This window comes from Oryctolagus cuniculus, chromosome 2, assembly GCF_051225735.1.
Source record: "Oryctolagus cuniculus isolate XC-2025 breed Fujian yellow rabbit chromosome 2, ASM5122573v1, whole genome shotgun sequence".
NCBI classification, from domain to species: domain Eukaryota; kingdom Metazoa; phylum Chordata; class Mammalia; order Lagomorpha; family Leporidae; genus Oryctolagus; species Oryctolagus cuniculus.
The window spans coordinates 204555412-204570789 of record NC_142868.1 but is presented as its reverse complement, the minus strand read 5'-3'; the positions used below and the strand labels follow the sequence as shown (position 1 = coordinate 204570789).

Below are 15378 nucleotides of genomic sequence, written 5' to 3'. Positions count from 1 at the left end.
CCACGTTCACTCCATGTGTGAACGCACATGTGTGCATGCACGTGCGTGACTACAAGCGTGTATGTGTCTGCTTCTGCATTTGCTTCTGGCCAAGTGAAAACTGACAACGTATTTTGAACATTGTTAACATTGTTCACCAGAACCAAGGAACCCAAAGCAGTACTTCTCCCGGTTCATCAACTGAATACAGGCCGCCACTTTCTGAGCAAGCGGCAAGCCCCTTCCTGAAGCAGCCACAAGGAGCCCAGGACAGCCGAGAGCGTTTGACACGGCGCTTTAGTGCCCCCTGGAGGCTCGGCTGAACATGCGCTCTCCACAAGTGGAGTGGGCCATGCACTGGTACAGCCGTGCAGAATGGAGAGTGGGGGCTCGCCGTGGGCACGCTTTTTACAGCTCAGGTCTTCGGGATCTGCACATCAGGCCAGCACTCACTCCTCCTGTCACTCGCAGGAGCCTGGAGGGAGCCAACACGCGGGCCCCGCACAGCCAGTGCCGTCCAGATTAAAGCCAGAGCAGCTCTCACACACGCGGATGAGGGACACATCTCGTGATCTTCACAGGGATCTCATCAAGTGCGGCACATATTACTGTGCACTTTTTCACACGGGGAAATAAATTAAGGAAAATCCAGCGATTGGGCTGCCATCGAATTTCTAGCAAATTCAAGTAATGATGCAAAACCAACCCAACTCCAAAGACACCCTACCCGATGCCCACCGAGTGATACTTGAAACAAGACCAGCAGACACTGGGCTAGAGCTGAGGCCACTGCACAAAGACGCAGGCAGTGTCTTCACTCTGAGTCTACCGTTCGACACATCAGCCGTGTTTTCCATGAGCCCGTGCATGTATTAATGTGTCCACACCAGCGGAGCATAGCTTTACTGTGGAATATCGGTTCACTCTGCAAGTATTTTAACTCGCTGTTGACACAGAGTTGCCTCGCACGGGATGTGGCTCTCCAACCTCTGGAGGAAAATAAATACAAAAGTGCTTCATGTCCCCGAGCAGCAGGGAGCCTGGACTTGTCCAGTCTGCGTTTCCACTCCCACTCAGTCCTGCTTCTGGCTTCTCCCTCTGCCTGATGAGCCTGCCTGCCACGCACACCTGGGCACCAGCTCGGGCTGACAGTGGGTGTCCAGTCCCAGAGGTAGGGCAGTGCTGGCTGAGGCTGCAAGTAAGGCAGGAGACCAGTGTCCACTCCGCGTGTTTAAAATGTAAAATTCATGATAATTACGAACCAAGTATGTTTTGAGAGATTCTAGGATAAACTTTCTATTGTCAAAATATACATTACCTGAACTATATTATTTTAATAATCATCACATTGGTAATTTAAAAATAATTTAAGTTCAAACGCCCCAACTTGAATAAATTTGCAAACAAATAAATCACAGAATTTAGCAAACAGATGTTAGGAGGAAAACCATGGCTTCTGACATCCAAATCCCTATGTTGTGCCCCAGCGCTGGGGCAGGACTTGGCAGCTGGTGGCGGCCAGTGCGTGCGGGGTGTGGTGCACGTCTGTGTCATGAATGAACAGGGCAGCCTCCGCCCCAGCAGTGTTCACACGCTGTGAGCTGACTCCCCGCGCGCATGTTCCCGCAGCTTCTCCAGTGCGCGGGGACGGCAGGCGTTCACTTCTCAGCTTAGCAGAGGGGGGCTCAGGCCTCACAGTCCTTTTCTTAACAACGACTCAAAAGAACAAGAATTTTTCAAAGTTCTACAACCTTAACAGGCCAAAATCGAACTGCAGACTGGAAAACATAGCTACCTTACATGTGTTATTAATTTTAACATAAAAATCATAAATACAATTCTAAAATCACTATAATGCAATAAAAAGTACATGAACCGATTAACACAAAAATGCAAAATGCCAATCATCACTTGAAAAATGTTAAAACTCATGAGTACAAGGAAATGTGAGTTAAAACAATGAGATGAAACTGTTACCTATTAACCTGGAAACTAATTTTTAATGTTGCTATTTACCATAGAAAAGCATTTCAGGACCTGTACATAACTAATATCAGTATATGCTTTCTGAAAATTGAGTTAGCAGCATTTACCAATTACATACAGGGAAATTTGAAGTGTTTGTGGAAAACATGGATTTTTAAACTTTATTTCTCAACACAAGCTTCACCTTGTTCAAGACACTTTTGGAAGCCACGGTGCCAGCCACCGAGCTCATCACTGAAGAACTGAGGGTGCTGAGAACCCAGCAGTACCAGTGCAGTGTTCTGACTTCACTAACTGAAGAAAAACAGGTGTCTTTTAAAGACTTTTTAAGATTAAGAAAAACATGGCCGGCGCCACAGGCGGAGGAGTAGCCTAGTGAGCTGCGGCGCCGGCACCCTGGGTTCTAGTCCCGGTCCGGGCGCTCCTCTTCCAGGCCAGCTCTCTGCTGTGGCCTGGGAGTGCAGTGGAGGATGGCCCAAGTCCTTGGGCCCTGCACCCACATGGGAGACCCAAAGAAGCTCCTGGCTCCTGGCTCTGGCCTGGCCCGGCCTATTGCTGCACCCATCTGGGGAGTGAACCAGCAGATTGAAGATTTCTCTGTCTCTCCCCTTCACTGTAAGTCTTTCAAATAAATAAATAAATCTTAAAAAGAAATACAGGAAGTTGGAAGGGTCCAAAGCAGGGCCTTGAGGTGGATTCCGTGTGTGCCTGCCGAGGGAGGAGCAGAGCCTCGTCACGGCGCGCTCTTTGCTGAGCCTTTCCTGGTGTTTTTGCTAAAGCCTTGGCTCCCTTTCCCAAGCCACTCTCCTAACAACTAGATGTTTTAATTTGGGGGCTCTCAAGAAAGTCAACAAGTAAAATGGCTGGAGCACCCCACTTTTTAATTTTTTTAAAATATTTAAAGAGTTACACACAGAGAGAAGGTGAGGCAGAGTCAGTCTTCCATCCACTGGTTCACTCCCTAGATGGTCCAATGGCTGGAGCTGTGCCAATCCGAAGCCAGGAGCCAGGAGCTTCTTCTGGGTCTCCCACGCAGGTGCAGGGGCCCAAGGACTTGGGCATCTTCTACTGCTTTCCCAGGCCATAGCAGAGAGCTGGATCGGAGTGGGGCAGTCAGGACTCGAACCAGTGCCCACATGCGATGGCGGCACTGCAGATGGCAGCTTTACCCACTGTGCCACAGCACCGGCCCCACCAGTCCACTTTTGTGCCTGGGCCACTTCAACCTCCTGGGAGTCACTGCTTTGATTGTGCTGTGTCTTCCGGACCCGACTGGGAAAGCCATGCTTCGTCTCCTGATTCTTCAAGGGAATGTTTCAGAGTCTTGATCCTACTTTGAACATTTCCATGAAGAGCTGTCTGCAGTGAGCTAGACACGATCGTCACGGCAGCCAATGACCACAAAGCTTGTTCCGCTCGACTGTCAGAGAGCTGCACCGAGACTCCGAGGTGTCGCTGGTTATTTCCACTGCGATTTTGGGTCCTCCCCAACTGCCGCACGAATGAGATGAATTTTTGCACAGTGATGTAAACGGCCAGCTGCCGTGGTCTGTCTTCAACATCATCCCACCCCTTTTTCAAATGGGCTGTTCATTTGCAAACTGCTGATTTCCTTGAGGGCATTGTCCCCATACACTTTTTTTTTTTTTTTTTTAAGATTTATTTGTTTGAGAGGTAGAGTTACAGTGAGAGGGAGACAAACGTCTTCATCTGCTGGTTCACTCCCCAAATAGCTGTGCCAATCTGAAGCCAGGAGCTTCTTCTGGGTCTCCCACGTGGGTGCAGGGGCCCAAGCACCTGAGCCATCTTCTTCTGCCTTTCCAGGCCATAGCAGAGCTGGACTGGAAAAGGAGCAGCTGGCGCCCATATGGGATGCCCCAGGCAGAGGCTTAACCTACTGCACCACAGCGCAGCCCCCCCACACCCCAAGACACTTCATAAAGCATCACTGATCACTGCTCTTCCACCAAAACTGCACACAGATCCCATGTGCCCGTGCTTCAGTTCCAGCAGAACTCTGGTGAGGGCTCCTTTAATGTCTTAGAACCTCAAACTGCAGTCTGTTCAGTCGTGTTCCAACAACTGAGTGCAAGCTTACCTGGGTGCAGGACACTCTTGATAATCATGTTTTTTAATATGAATCATGCAGGAACTTTCTGAAGATGCATATTCTGACTTAATTTCACTTGCAGAAAGAGATCCCAAGTCACTGGAAATAAGTATGTCTCCAAGGCAGCATATTTCTAAGCTGCGCATTTCATAAAACAATTAGAAAAATCATGTGTCCCTAATAGTAACTGGTCAGGTGAAGAGAACACACACTCATGTAGCCTGGTTGCGAGGCAGTCGTCGTAAATGATGTCATCAGTGTGATGAAATATCAGGAGAAAGGGACACAGAAACACAATCGGCTTTTGACAACTTCCTCCTATTCTGAATGCAGCCAAGGTTCTCCAACAAAAAATAACAAAGCACGGGCAGGCTGGTGGCAAAGATCCCTAACGGGGGCCAACACTTGAGGCAGTGTGTAGGGCTGAGCGAGGTGGGACAGGGACCTGAAGTGCCAAATTCCACACAGAACTGGGGGCTCTAGCGCTGCGCCTTGCTGGGGGAGCCATGAGCACAGCTACACAGACAGACACAAGACACAATGTGACAACACAATGTGTCACAACACCACACAGCACAGGACAGGCTGACACAGGCCTGCACGCCATCTGCCCAGCGTGGCATGCGGTGTGGCACGGGAAGTTCGGCCGAGTCGCCCTGCCCCTGAGAACAGAGCTGTAACCACCATTTTCCACACACAGCTCAAGCCTCTCCACAGGGCAGCGGTACACTGCTAAAGCCACAGGGAAGAAAACAGAAACAAGCAAACGGCAGACACTTAATAGGAGGCAATCCACTGTCAGGAATACATCAAAGGAAAGGGGAGTTCTCACACGCACGGTTGGTGCCAGTGAGGTGGAAGAGAGACAGAACGGTTAGGATCGAGGCAAGACCAACTGCCACACTGCCCGAGGCCCACAGGACGTGCAAGACAGCACAGCAGGGCCGCGTTGCCACGGGCCCCACAGGCAGAGCTGGAGCTGCAGAGCCTGGGCTGGGGGGTCAGCCCCACACCACAGGGTTCCAGTGAGTCACCCTTGGGCTCTGTGCCCTCATGCTTAAGGCAGGACGGCCGGTCAGCGCCCAGGCTGGCCTGAGCGGGTGTTATGTACCTTCTCATCGTGCTATCAAGTGGAGAAGCCAGAACTCTCCTCAGCCTGAGAGCCAAGCAGGACCTATCAGTGTTGGGCACACGCCCTGCAGTCAGTGACAGCACGGGGAACAGACCAATCAGCAGGACGAGCGCATGCTCTTGGAGCATTCCCACACCAACACTTTGGTGTTCTGCCAAGGCCCTCGGGGGCCAGTGTGGCTCAAGGGAGGCCCATTCGGTCCCGATTCTACCTGAACATCACTGTCACACTGGGGCATCGGGCTTCAGACACACTGACATCTCCCGTCCTTGTCTCCCTGGTCAACTTACTCTCATTCTACCTGCTGCTCTACGCACCTAAGAAGGTAGATGCGGAACCCTGCATGGACTGCGTGGTAGTGTCACCTGCTCCTCAATGGGAAACCTGCCCCCTCCCCCAGCAGGCAACAAACTCCCCTCCCTAGAGGGGTCAGAGGACAGACCTTCCCTTAACCCAGCTCTGTCCTAATGCTTGCATCCTGTCCTCACACACGGGATGCACGGGATCTTTCTCATGTAATTCTTCTGTGAGGGGTGAGATGTGTTCTCCTTTCCTGCTGCCTCCCTGCTCACAGCAAGTTAACCATTCAGTTTCCATGCACCTGTGCCTGAGCCAAGTTTCTTCTGGTTAAATCGACTTTCTTGGACGGCTGGCGCTTAGCAGCAGACCTGGAGAACCCCAGCAGGAAGAGTGGGGGCAACGTTCCAGGCACGCAGCAGAGTGCACCCGACAGTTACCACGTGTGTCAAAGGGCTCTTACAGCTCACACGAGAGAGAGGCATCATTCGGCTCAGCAATGAGTACCTGGAGCTGTCACAGGTTTGGATCACGTAAATAATTTTCTGAACTGTAAATGTGCTCTCCTCTTCCTGGTTTATGAGCACAGTGAAAGCTGCCTCAGAGTCCTACTACCTCTACAGGCCCATCGCACAGACCTTCCACTTGTGACGCCCTTGCATTTCACACATCCTCACTCTGTAAGGTGGGGCTGGCTCACCTGCACACTGTGTATAAACTACTAAGCTGTGCATACATTGGCTTGCAGGATTTTCCCTAGTGTGAGAACAAGAAAATAGGAAGACGTTCGTTAACAATGCGATTTAAGTCACCACAGTACGAATCTAATTGACCTGAAGTGCAGTGAGCGCGCTCCCAGTTGCTGACTTACTCCCTGGGCCTGCATCAACCAGGGCCAGGAACTCCAGCTGGGCCTCCCACGTGGGAGCCACCATCTGCTGCTTCCCTGGCACCCTGTAGGGAGCTGGGGCAGAAGCAGAGTAGCGATCCAATGTGGGAATGCTGGTATCCCAAGTGGTAGCTTAATCCACCGCACCATAACTCCCATTCTTGCATTTATTGAAGTTAAAAAATACAGTGAAGTTTGGTTTTGCAAAATCAAAATATAAGTGTTCCAAAGAACACACTCAGAATGAAAACCAAAAAGGCCCTAGTCCATGTCACAGCTGCACATTAACAGGTCATTAACATTAGATTAATGCAAAACAATACTGTTGTATGTCTTCACAGGAAAACCGGTTCAGACAGTCCATATTTCAACAACCTACACAACATACAGTTGGTGAGTGCAAACACAGCGCCCAGTTTCGCGGGTTCTCTTCCATTAGCTACACAGCCGTGCTGCACAGGCAGGGCCAAGGCACCACCTTCAACAACGTCCTGCTCCACTCAGCCTGTGTCTCCACTCCACGCAGACTCGTCCTCCATTGCCAAGCTGTGTACTCAGATGTGACTGGTCCAACTTGTTTTCACTTCCCATGAAACCAACTTGCGATGCAGTGAAGCTCTTCTGAAGCTGTAACAGGGCTAAACCTCCTGAGGTGGCAATTTTCAGAAATGCACAATTATATTTGACTTGAGGCACAAGGCACACAACAGCATTGGGTATAATTTAGAATCTGATTTACTACAGGATGCTATTTTTTAAATCACATTTTATGTTCAATGCAAAAACTGAACAAAGCAAGACAGGAATGAAGTTGCTCCAGCCACAGGCTCTGGGGATTCTTCTAGAAAGTTCCACTGGCTCAAGTAAACAATTGTCAGAACAAGGAAACATATTCTTTACCAAGAGCTTAAAAATTATATCAAGCTATAAAACACTATATGGATTTCAAGACAATTTATAACCTAGTAAAACTGTCAATTTTCAATCTTCTAAATCCAAATGCTTTCAATTTTGTAAATTTACAAAATTAAAGAATGCTTTACTTAAGGGAAAAATCTTGTTAAGATTAAGGCACCCAATCCTAAGATTATTTTTTAAACCAGAATGAAGAGCCAACAGCACCCCCTCCATGCACGCTGTATTAGAGGCAGAACTGGATCTGTCGGAGCCCCAGCGAGCCCCAGCGAGCCCGAGGGGAGTGCTGGGCAGAGCGTGGCAGAGCTGTGGCACCCCTGCTCCATTCCCGAGCAGGAACTGCAGGGGAAATACTGAGGAGGAGGGAACCAGTCGGTTTGTACGCATCATACACATCCTGACTGAGTTACCACTTCTCTATTTCTAATTTTGCGTCCCGGAAAACACAAAGGGCTCTCAAGATATTTTCTGCCAGAGCATTCTGACTTCACAGTTCTCACTCTCTTCTTGTATCTCTACCTCCACGTATTTTCAGTGATGCAGTTCCTCACTTTCAAAGGGCCTCTCCTCACGGGCACTGGCCACTTCATTAGGACACATCATGTTTTTCAAGAGCTGCTCCAAAGCTCACCAGACCTGGACACTGCACACACTGAGTCACTAGAGGTGGCTGGTGGCAACCCTGTGCATACGAGGGGCTCTCTCCGCTGGTGACAGCAAACACGCCCATGTCCTCTGGGGCTGCAATGGTGCCACAAGAGGATGGCTGTTTGCTACGCAGCTTCCGTGCCCAACACTGTTCACCAGGAACCTAATGACATAAATGATGTGAACTGAACAAACTCCAAAGGGCTCTGCAAGGAGACTCTTCCAACGGCTCAACCAGAAAGACCCTGGACGTTCCCAGGATGGAACAGTCTGGTGGACAGAGCAGTGTTTGTCTTAAAAACCATCTTGAGCCTATAAATATCGGGAAAAAATAACCCAATTTTCAACCCACAGGCGAGCTACTCAGGAAGGCACCTGCGCACTCTCGAGTGAGGCAGCCACAGCACAGGGGACACCGCCATCAAGTGCAAGGCTCCCGCGACCTCAGTCCTCCTTCCTCCTCCTGCGCTTCCTTTCCTCCTGCAGGCTCTTCAGGTCGGTCATCACGGCCAGAGTCTTGCGGACCCACATCATCTGGAAACAATGGTTTGCAGCGTTTAGAGCAGGAAAGCAGCGACAGAAGAAACCAGGAGCGGGACTCTGGAGCGCACATACCACAATGATCATGGCGTTCAGCAGCAGAGGCGCCGAGAACACTATGGAGATGAACATGCCCCTGGAGTCAAAGTACTGGTATTTTGAAAATAACCTGTTTTAAGAAAAAACAGAAAATTATTTAGCATAAAAACAGGGGCCCGTCACTACAGGGAGGAGGATGGTGCAAGAGTGTGCAAGGGAACACTTACACACACTACGCTGTCTGTCCAACAGCAGACCTGGTGCTAATCACCAGGTGCTGATGGCAGAGCTGTTAGGACTTGTGCGGTGACGACCCCAGTACTTCATACACGGCGACACCGTGGCGGATGCAGTTACTCGGCAGCTACCTTGAAGGTAACGTGCCAGGCAGTCTCTTCTCAATTCTCACAATCACTTCACTGAAGTAGAGATTATCACTGCAGCACACGAGGGACTCCAAGTTCAGATCCTTTTGCCTTGCCCGAAGGTCAGAGCCAGGGAAAAGCAGGCAGCAGGCAGGCTGACCAGCAGTTAGTAACGCATCAGGATTCGCAAGCGGAGAGACCATTCCTCACTTGCAGCAGTGAACAGAAAAGTGAACTCACTGCTAGGCAGAGCTTGTGTTCCGGGGCAAGAGGGGCTCAGGTACACAGCCACGTGCTGTGATCCTGATGGAGTGGGAAGGTGTCTGTGGGGGATGCAGGGAGCATCCTGACTCTGAGGAGGAACAATGTACCACCAGGATCCTCAGCACCACAGTGCGCATGGCAGGAGGGGTCGCAGATGCCAGAACCCAGGGGCTGGGGCATCAGTGCATGAGTGCGTTTGCTTCAGTGAACTGCAACTCTGGGGAACACCTACGATGGCTGAGGGGCCAGGACGGCAAAGGGACACAGCAGACCACTGCGTAATCTGGGCCCAACACAGCCAAGGGCAAGGGTGACCGCCCCGAGGGAGACGGGACCATGGCTGAGCAGAGGGACAGCACCCGAGGACTTCTGAGGGGGTGCAGATGCAGAGAGAGGGGCTGCCACACAAGATCAGATGAGGATTCAGTTCATGAGATATCCTGGGGGCCTACGGTGCACAGAGAAACCCTGTACCTCCTAACAGAGATCAGACTCGGGAAAACAACAAGCAACAAGGTGGCTGGTGAGGGGGAGGCAGCCAGGGCAGGGCTGCGCGCTGGAAACCACGTGAGCCAGAGTTCTGGGGAGATCCTGCCTGCGTCAACCCCATCACAAAAGCAAGCAAACCAAGGACAAGGAGGAATGGCCTCACAGGGCCGTCCGCGGCTGAGCCTTTCTCCCGCAAGCTGGCACTGCACGTCCCAGCAGAGGGGCCTTGAGGATGTTGGGTCCCGTGAAGGGGCCACAGAACATCCCTCCACCGACGGGTGATGTCACACAGGACAGCCACGTCTGCAAGTGTCAGCAGGGAGCTGCCCTTTCTGACATCTCCTGAGTTCTCAGCTGTGCAGGGAGGTGCTGGTGGCTGGGGACAGAGGGAGGTGTGCAGGGCGGAGCAGCACCTGAATGAGGCCCAGGAGGGCTTCAGCTCACGTTTCCTGAAAGGGACAGCAGCTGTCTCGGGCTTGCAGGCCACAGGCCACAGGCCACCCACCTCAGCTTCCTCTTGATCAGACTGTAGTAGGCTTTCCTCTCTGCACACTAAGTGTGAAAACCCCGCAAGGTGTAAAAACAGCCACACACGCGTCACGGCCAGGCTTGGTCCTTCTGGGCTGTGGGAAGTCCAGCTGGCAGTGGTGGCCACGGTCAGTCAGGCTTTCACACCAAGGAAGGCACTGAGGCTGCACAGGGGCCAGCCTCTGACACTCTCGCAGGATAAGGAACCGAGGAGGAAGGAGAAGAGGAGCAAGAGCCAGGACAGAGGAGGGCATCCGAGGCCACCAGGACCCTGAGCTTACAAAGCAGGCAGTGGGGGAGACGCCAACATGGCTGTAGGGGCAGAGATAGGCATGTGGCCAAGGAGGGGCTGCCCAGGATACTCGGGCCAGGAGGATCCAACTCAGCAGCCCAGGGTGGGTGGGAGGTTTCACAGGCTCCACCTCCTGCGCTAACGACAATGTGTACAGTTAAATTCTACAACTAAACTCTCTCACACCGTCACTGGCCACATCAACCAATGCTTCTCAGCCAGCACTGCTGAGCCGAGGTCGCGCCACTCCTCAGGGCACACCCACCCACACCAAGGTGCTTCAGTGTCTGTGTGGCTCCAGTCTCTCGAGTTCTCTGGCTGCAGACTGCTCTCTGTGACATCACCAGTGTGGACAGTGCCACCTGAGGGACCACCAAACAGGAAGGAAAAATGGCCTCACCTCCAGTTCATTGCTGCCACTTCATTGATATATTCAGCACAGTAGACTAGGATCACTGAAAACAGATAGGAATTGTGTGTGTTAGGACTTATTAAACGTCACAGAACAAAATACGCATTCTTCACAGCACCCCATTAACCCTCACAGGGCACCATGGGCCAGCCCCAGGGCACAGGAGCAGGCTCCAAGGTCTCACGTCAGTTCAAGGGTGAAGGCCCACACTAGGAAACAATGGCCTTGCTAACACACCGACCTGCATAAAAGCTACAGAAAGTATGACAAAGAAAATGCTAAAACCTGTTGCTTTAATTTCTGGTATTAATTTGTCAGTTAAGTCAAAATGCACAAATCCTTCCAATCTTAACCCAAGGCTTCCCCAGGAGTGGGCAGAGGGGCACATGCAGGCAAGGGGACAGACAGACCCAGAGAAGAGGAACAAAGGCTGGCGCCCAAGGGGTGGCCGGGCAAGGCGGCCCAGGGGCTGTTCCCCTGGAGCAGCTGCTCAGGTCCAAGCCTGGATCCCGCCGTTTGTGGCCTCTGTGGTATTTCATCTCTAAACCGCAGCAGATACTAGCTCTTAGGCTGCTTTGAGAATGAAAAGCGTCATGAGACACAGTACAGCTGGGAACAGTGGCCATCACTCCCCAAGTGCGCAGTCACCCCCTGCAGCCTGGACATAGCAAACCGGCTCCACAGACAACTGTCACTTGGTAAGGCCTTTGGGGAACCTTTCTTCTGCCAAGAGCCATTAGGATAGTTGTAATATCAAGCACAGGCCACACAAAATGAACAACTTAAAAACCAGCCCGCTATAGAAGTACTGAATTTCGAGTCCACCTGTGGTTGCCTGGGCAGCACCAGACCAGACGATTCTGCGTAGGTGGGACACTGCCCAGCCTGCTCCAGGGGCTCACCTTAGGGTCTCTGCACACCGTATTCCCTGGCGTGGAGTACGTCCCACACCTCCTGCCAGACTTCGCCTGGCCGATTCCCACATATCCTTTACAACCAGTGTAGGTGAAAGTGCAGCGTTTTAAATGAGGCCCTCGTCACGCCTCCTGTGCTCATCTCTTTCAGTGTCCCTGTCACAGGTGACAACAGCTGAAGTCTCTTTCAGTGTCCCTGTCACAGGTGGCAACAGCTGAAGTCTCTTTCAGTGTCCCTGTCACAGGTGGCAACAGCTGAGTTAGTGGTGAGCATTTGCTATGTGCTGGGGACCTGGTGGAGCTCTGTCAAGTGAAGAAGCAAATGCACTTTGGCACCATTTACCCTAGCACTCCTTAGCACACTCCTAATAAATAATTTCTTGGGAAGAAATGAAAGTAACAGCACTGCCCATCCATTATTTGTACGGATTATCTCTGTAATACAGACCCGTTAATTCACTCTGTCCTTTCTAATAATCTGTCCAGATTTCCTACCCTGCACACAGCCAACTAACCAAATCTATCCAAGTCAGCTGTGGGGTTAACAATCAAGCAAAACTTCAGCACCCTTCCCAGGTCGCAAACCCAGGAGCACCGACCGTGCGCGGCCCCAGCACACCTGTGTGCAGAGCACTTGCACGCTGCACCAGGAAGGCTCAGCTCCTGCAGGGCTGGCGGCTCCTGACCCTGACCCTGACCCTGACCCGTGCTTCCTTCCCGCCAGCCCGGTCTCTGGGCATCAGGGGCTGCTGCCTGCTGCCCTCACGTGGGCACCTGTATCCACACTTCACGCACTGGGTGACTACTTTTTCTGTGAAACCTTTGCCAATCAAGCAATTCTACTACTTCTCTGCATTCCTGTAGCTCTTATCTTCAAAACTAATTGGGAAAATTCTTTCATGCTCCGAACTTCGCTTTCAAGTGTGCACTCCTCTCCCAAGAGCAAGCAACGCAGGACTAAGATCACGGAGGAAGCACCCCGTGAAAAGGCAGTCAGCACGCAGTAAGCCACACGCGTCCCTGCAGACCGCGGTTAGCACCTCCCTGGCCCGCAGAAGGTACTCGGTAGACCCCTCAAGTCCAGCGCTGAAGGTGCTTCATCTTCCGAGTTCCCGGAGTCAGAGCAGACTCCTCCCGGAAGGCCAGATGTAAGGCGGGGCGGGGCACAGCACCTGCCGCGGGGCGACCCGGTGCAGGGCTGCGGATCGCGCCACTCACCTAGACACAGGAAATGTCCGACCTGCAGGTTGTACCTCTGCGAGGAGACACAGGTGAGCAACAGGCAGAGCGCGTGGAACAGCACGAGCCCTAGGAGCCACGGCTCGGTCCAGTCTGTCTGCTGTGGGGCAGAACAGGCCGTTAGCGACGCGCAGGCCCCGCAACCCCGCGGGCTAGGAGTTCCCGCCCGGAAGCGTGGTGCAGTCAGCCCACTGGGCTGGGGGCACGCGGACTCGCCGCGGTAGACGCGCGTCTGGAAGCCGGGCTGATCTGAGCGATTCCTGTCCCGAGAGGACAAGGAAGGCGAGCGACTTGTCCAAGGCCGAGCGCCCCAAAACCGGCGACCAGCGCCCCAGCCACGGCTAGTCTGCGCCACCCGAGCCCCGAGCCCCGGCTGCCTCGGCCCTCCCCAGCCGCCCAGGGGCGCCGCGCTCCCACCGTCCCTGAGCCCTGACCCCGGGCCACCGCCGCCCAGCGCAGGCCGCCTCGGGCCTCCCACGCCCTCCTGGGCCCCCGAGCAGGGACGGCGGGCACAGCTCCTGCGGCACCCCGGCCCCACGGAGTTCCAGGAGCCGCGAGATTCCCACCCGGCCACGCACAACCCGCGCCCACGGCGCCGCCCCTGGGGCCGCATCGCCTCCCAGCCCGGTCCCCGCAGCCCCAGGCCTCCGAGTTACCATGATCACGGCGGGGATGCTGACGGGGAAGGCGCTGACGGAGAACGCCGACGGCATGGTTCGCTGGCAGCCCACCCTCAGCACCGCGCGGAGCTGCGCCCGGCCGCCCACCAGCCTCACCCGGAAGAACGCGGCCCCGTCCTCTCGCGAGACAACGGCTGCGGCCGCTGTCCACGGGAGGACTTCTCGCGAGAGCTCAGGGTCCTACGGAGTCAAGAGCTCGCAGTGTCACGTGTTCTGCCTGGAAAGGGGGCGGCGTCCTCTATCGGAGGGCACGGGTTCGAGACCCACTCGGGCGAGCCGCAGGACGCCGCTGTGATGCCGCAAGTGCATGGGGGCCCGGATGGAACTGTCGCAGCCGCTTGGGGAGTGCGATGGGACGGGCAATGGGTGTTCGCTCTCCGCCTTGAAAAAGATTTTTAAACAAATTACTTTTTAAAATAAAAGTGTTGCGGGAGATGGCGGGTCGGAGGCTCTCGTGTCTGCGCAAGGAGAGGCGGTAAGCGAGGCCGCCACGCTCCCCTGACAGGCCCGGCGGGGTGGACGGCACGGACGGGCGCGGGGACGCGCTGCGGGGCACCGCTGGGCCCACGACGACTCCTCCCTGCCTCGGCCCCTGCGGCGCACCGGGCGGGGGCGGGGAGGGCCGGGCCACCTGGTGGGGGTGCGGGTGGGGAGGGCCGGGCCACCTGGTGCGGGTGCGGGCGCGGGGTGGAGAGGGCCGGGCCACCTGGTGCGGGTGCGGGTGCGGGCGGGGAGGGCCGGGCCACCTGGTGCGGGCGCAGGTGGGGGAGGGCCGGGCCACCTGGTGCGGGCGCAGGTGGGGGAGGGCCGGGCCACCTGGTGCGGGCGCGGGAGGGGGGGGAGGGCCGGGCCACCTGGTGCGGGCGCGGGGGGGGGGGGGGCCGGGCCACCTGGTGCGGGTGCGGGCAGGGAGGGCAGGCCACCTGGTGCGGGTGCCGGTGCGGGTGCGGGCGGGGAGGGCCGGGCCACCTGGTGCGGGTGCGGGTGCGGGTGCGGGCGGGGAGGGCCGGGCCACCTGGTGCGGGTGCGGGCAGGGAGGGCCGGGCCACCTGGTGCGGGTGCGGGTGCGGGTGCGGGCGGGGAGGGCCGGGCCACCTGGTGCGGGTGCGGGCGCGGGGCGGAGAGGGCAGGCCATCTGCTCGGCGAGACTCTGGGCTGTGGGAACGCCGCGTCCGGGGCGCCCCTGGCAGCCGCACAGGAGCCCCGCTTCCCAGGCCCCTCACGCACAGCCTGACCTGAGCTTCCCTCAGTCAAAGCAGCCGACCCGGGCACCCGAGGGTCCAGGAGGCCTGGTGGCCGCTGGGGCTCCCGCACCGCGGCTGCGTCCCACCCCCTCGCTGGCGCACCCGGGTCGAGGACCACGCGCTCGGATCCGCGCCTCTGCACCCCCACCCCCACCCCCCACCCCCGCCCCGGGAGCGCAGGTGCCTCAGCTCGAAACCTCTTGTGGCTGTGAAGAGTCAGCAGCCCCCAGCGGGGTGTTCCGTGGGGATGGGGTGTCCTGTGGGGCCGGGGCCTTCTGTGGGACGGCTGTTGGAGGGGAGGGGTGTTCTGGGGGCCGGGGCTCTGTGGGGACGGGGCTCTGGGATGTGGGTTCTGCAGGGTCAGGGTCAGGAGTTCTGGGAGGTGTGGGCTCTGATGGTAGCTTTGGGACCCGCAA

The 15378-nt window shown here is 55.2% G+C and overlaps 1 protein-coding gene across 3 annotated transcripts; it reads right to left on the bottom strand.

The window, feature by feature from the left end:
* Nucleotides 1–6546: 6546 nt before the first annotated feature.
* On the bottom strand, nucleotides 6547–13862 carry TMEM18 (transmembrane protein 18). Of its 3 annotated transcripts, none has more exons than XR_016230680.1 (6): nucleotides 13695–13861; nucleotides 13018–13138; nucleotides 10874–10928; nucleotides 8572–8665; nucleotides 8309–8490; nucleotides 6547–7040 (listed from the first exon to the last, which is right to left on the bottom strand). XR_016230680.1 is itself a non-coding variant. In XM_089327887.1 (5 exons), exons 1-5 carry the CDS (start codon nucleotides 13749–13751, stop codon nucleotides 8401–8403), a joined length of 417 nt encoding a protein of 138 aa, XP_089184013.1. In that variant the 5' UTR covers nucleotides 13752–13862; the 3' UTR covers nucleotides 6547–8400. The 3 variants fall into 3 exon arrangements, 1 of the variants encoding a protein (XP_089184013.1); XR_016230679.1 differs by having other exon boundaries at nucleotides 8332–8490; XM_089327887.1 differs by having other exon boundaries at nucleotides 6547–8490; nucleotides 13695–13862.
* Between the last annotated feature and the right edge of the window lie 1516 nt (nucleotides 13863–15378).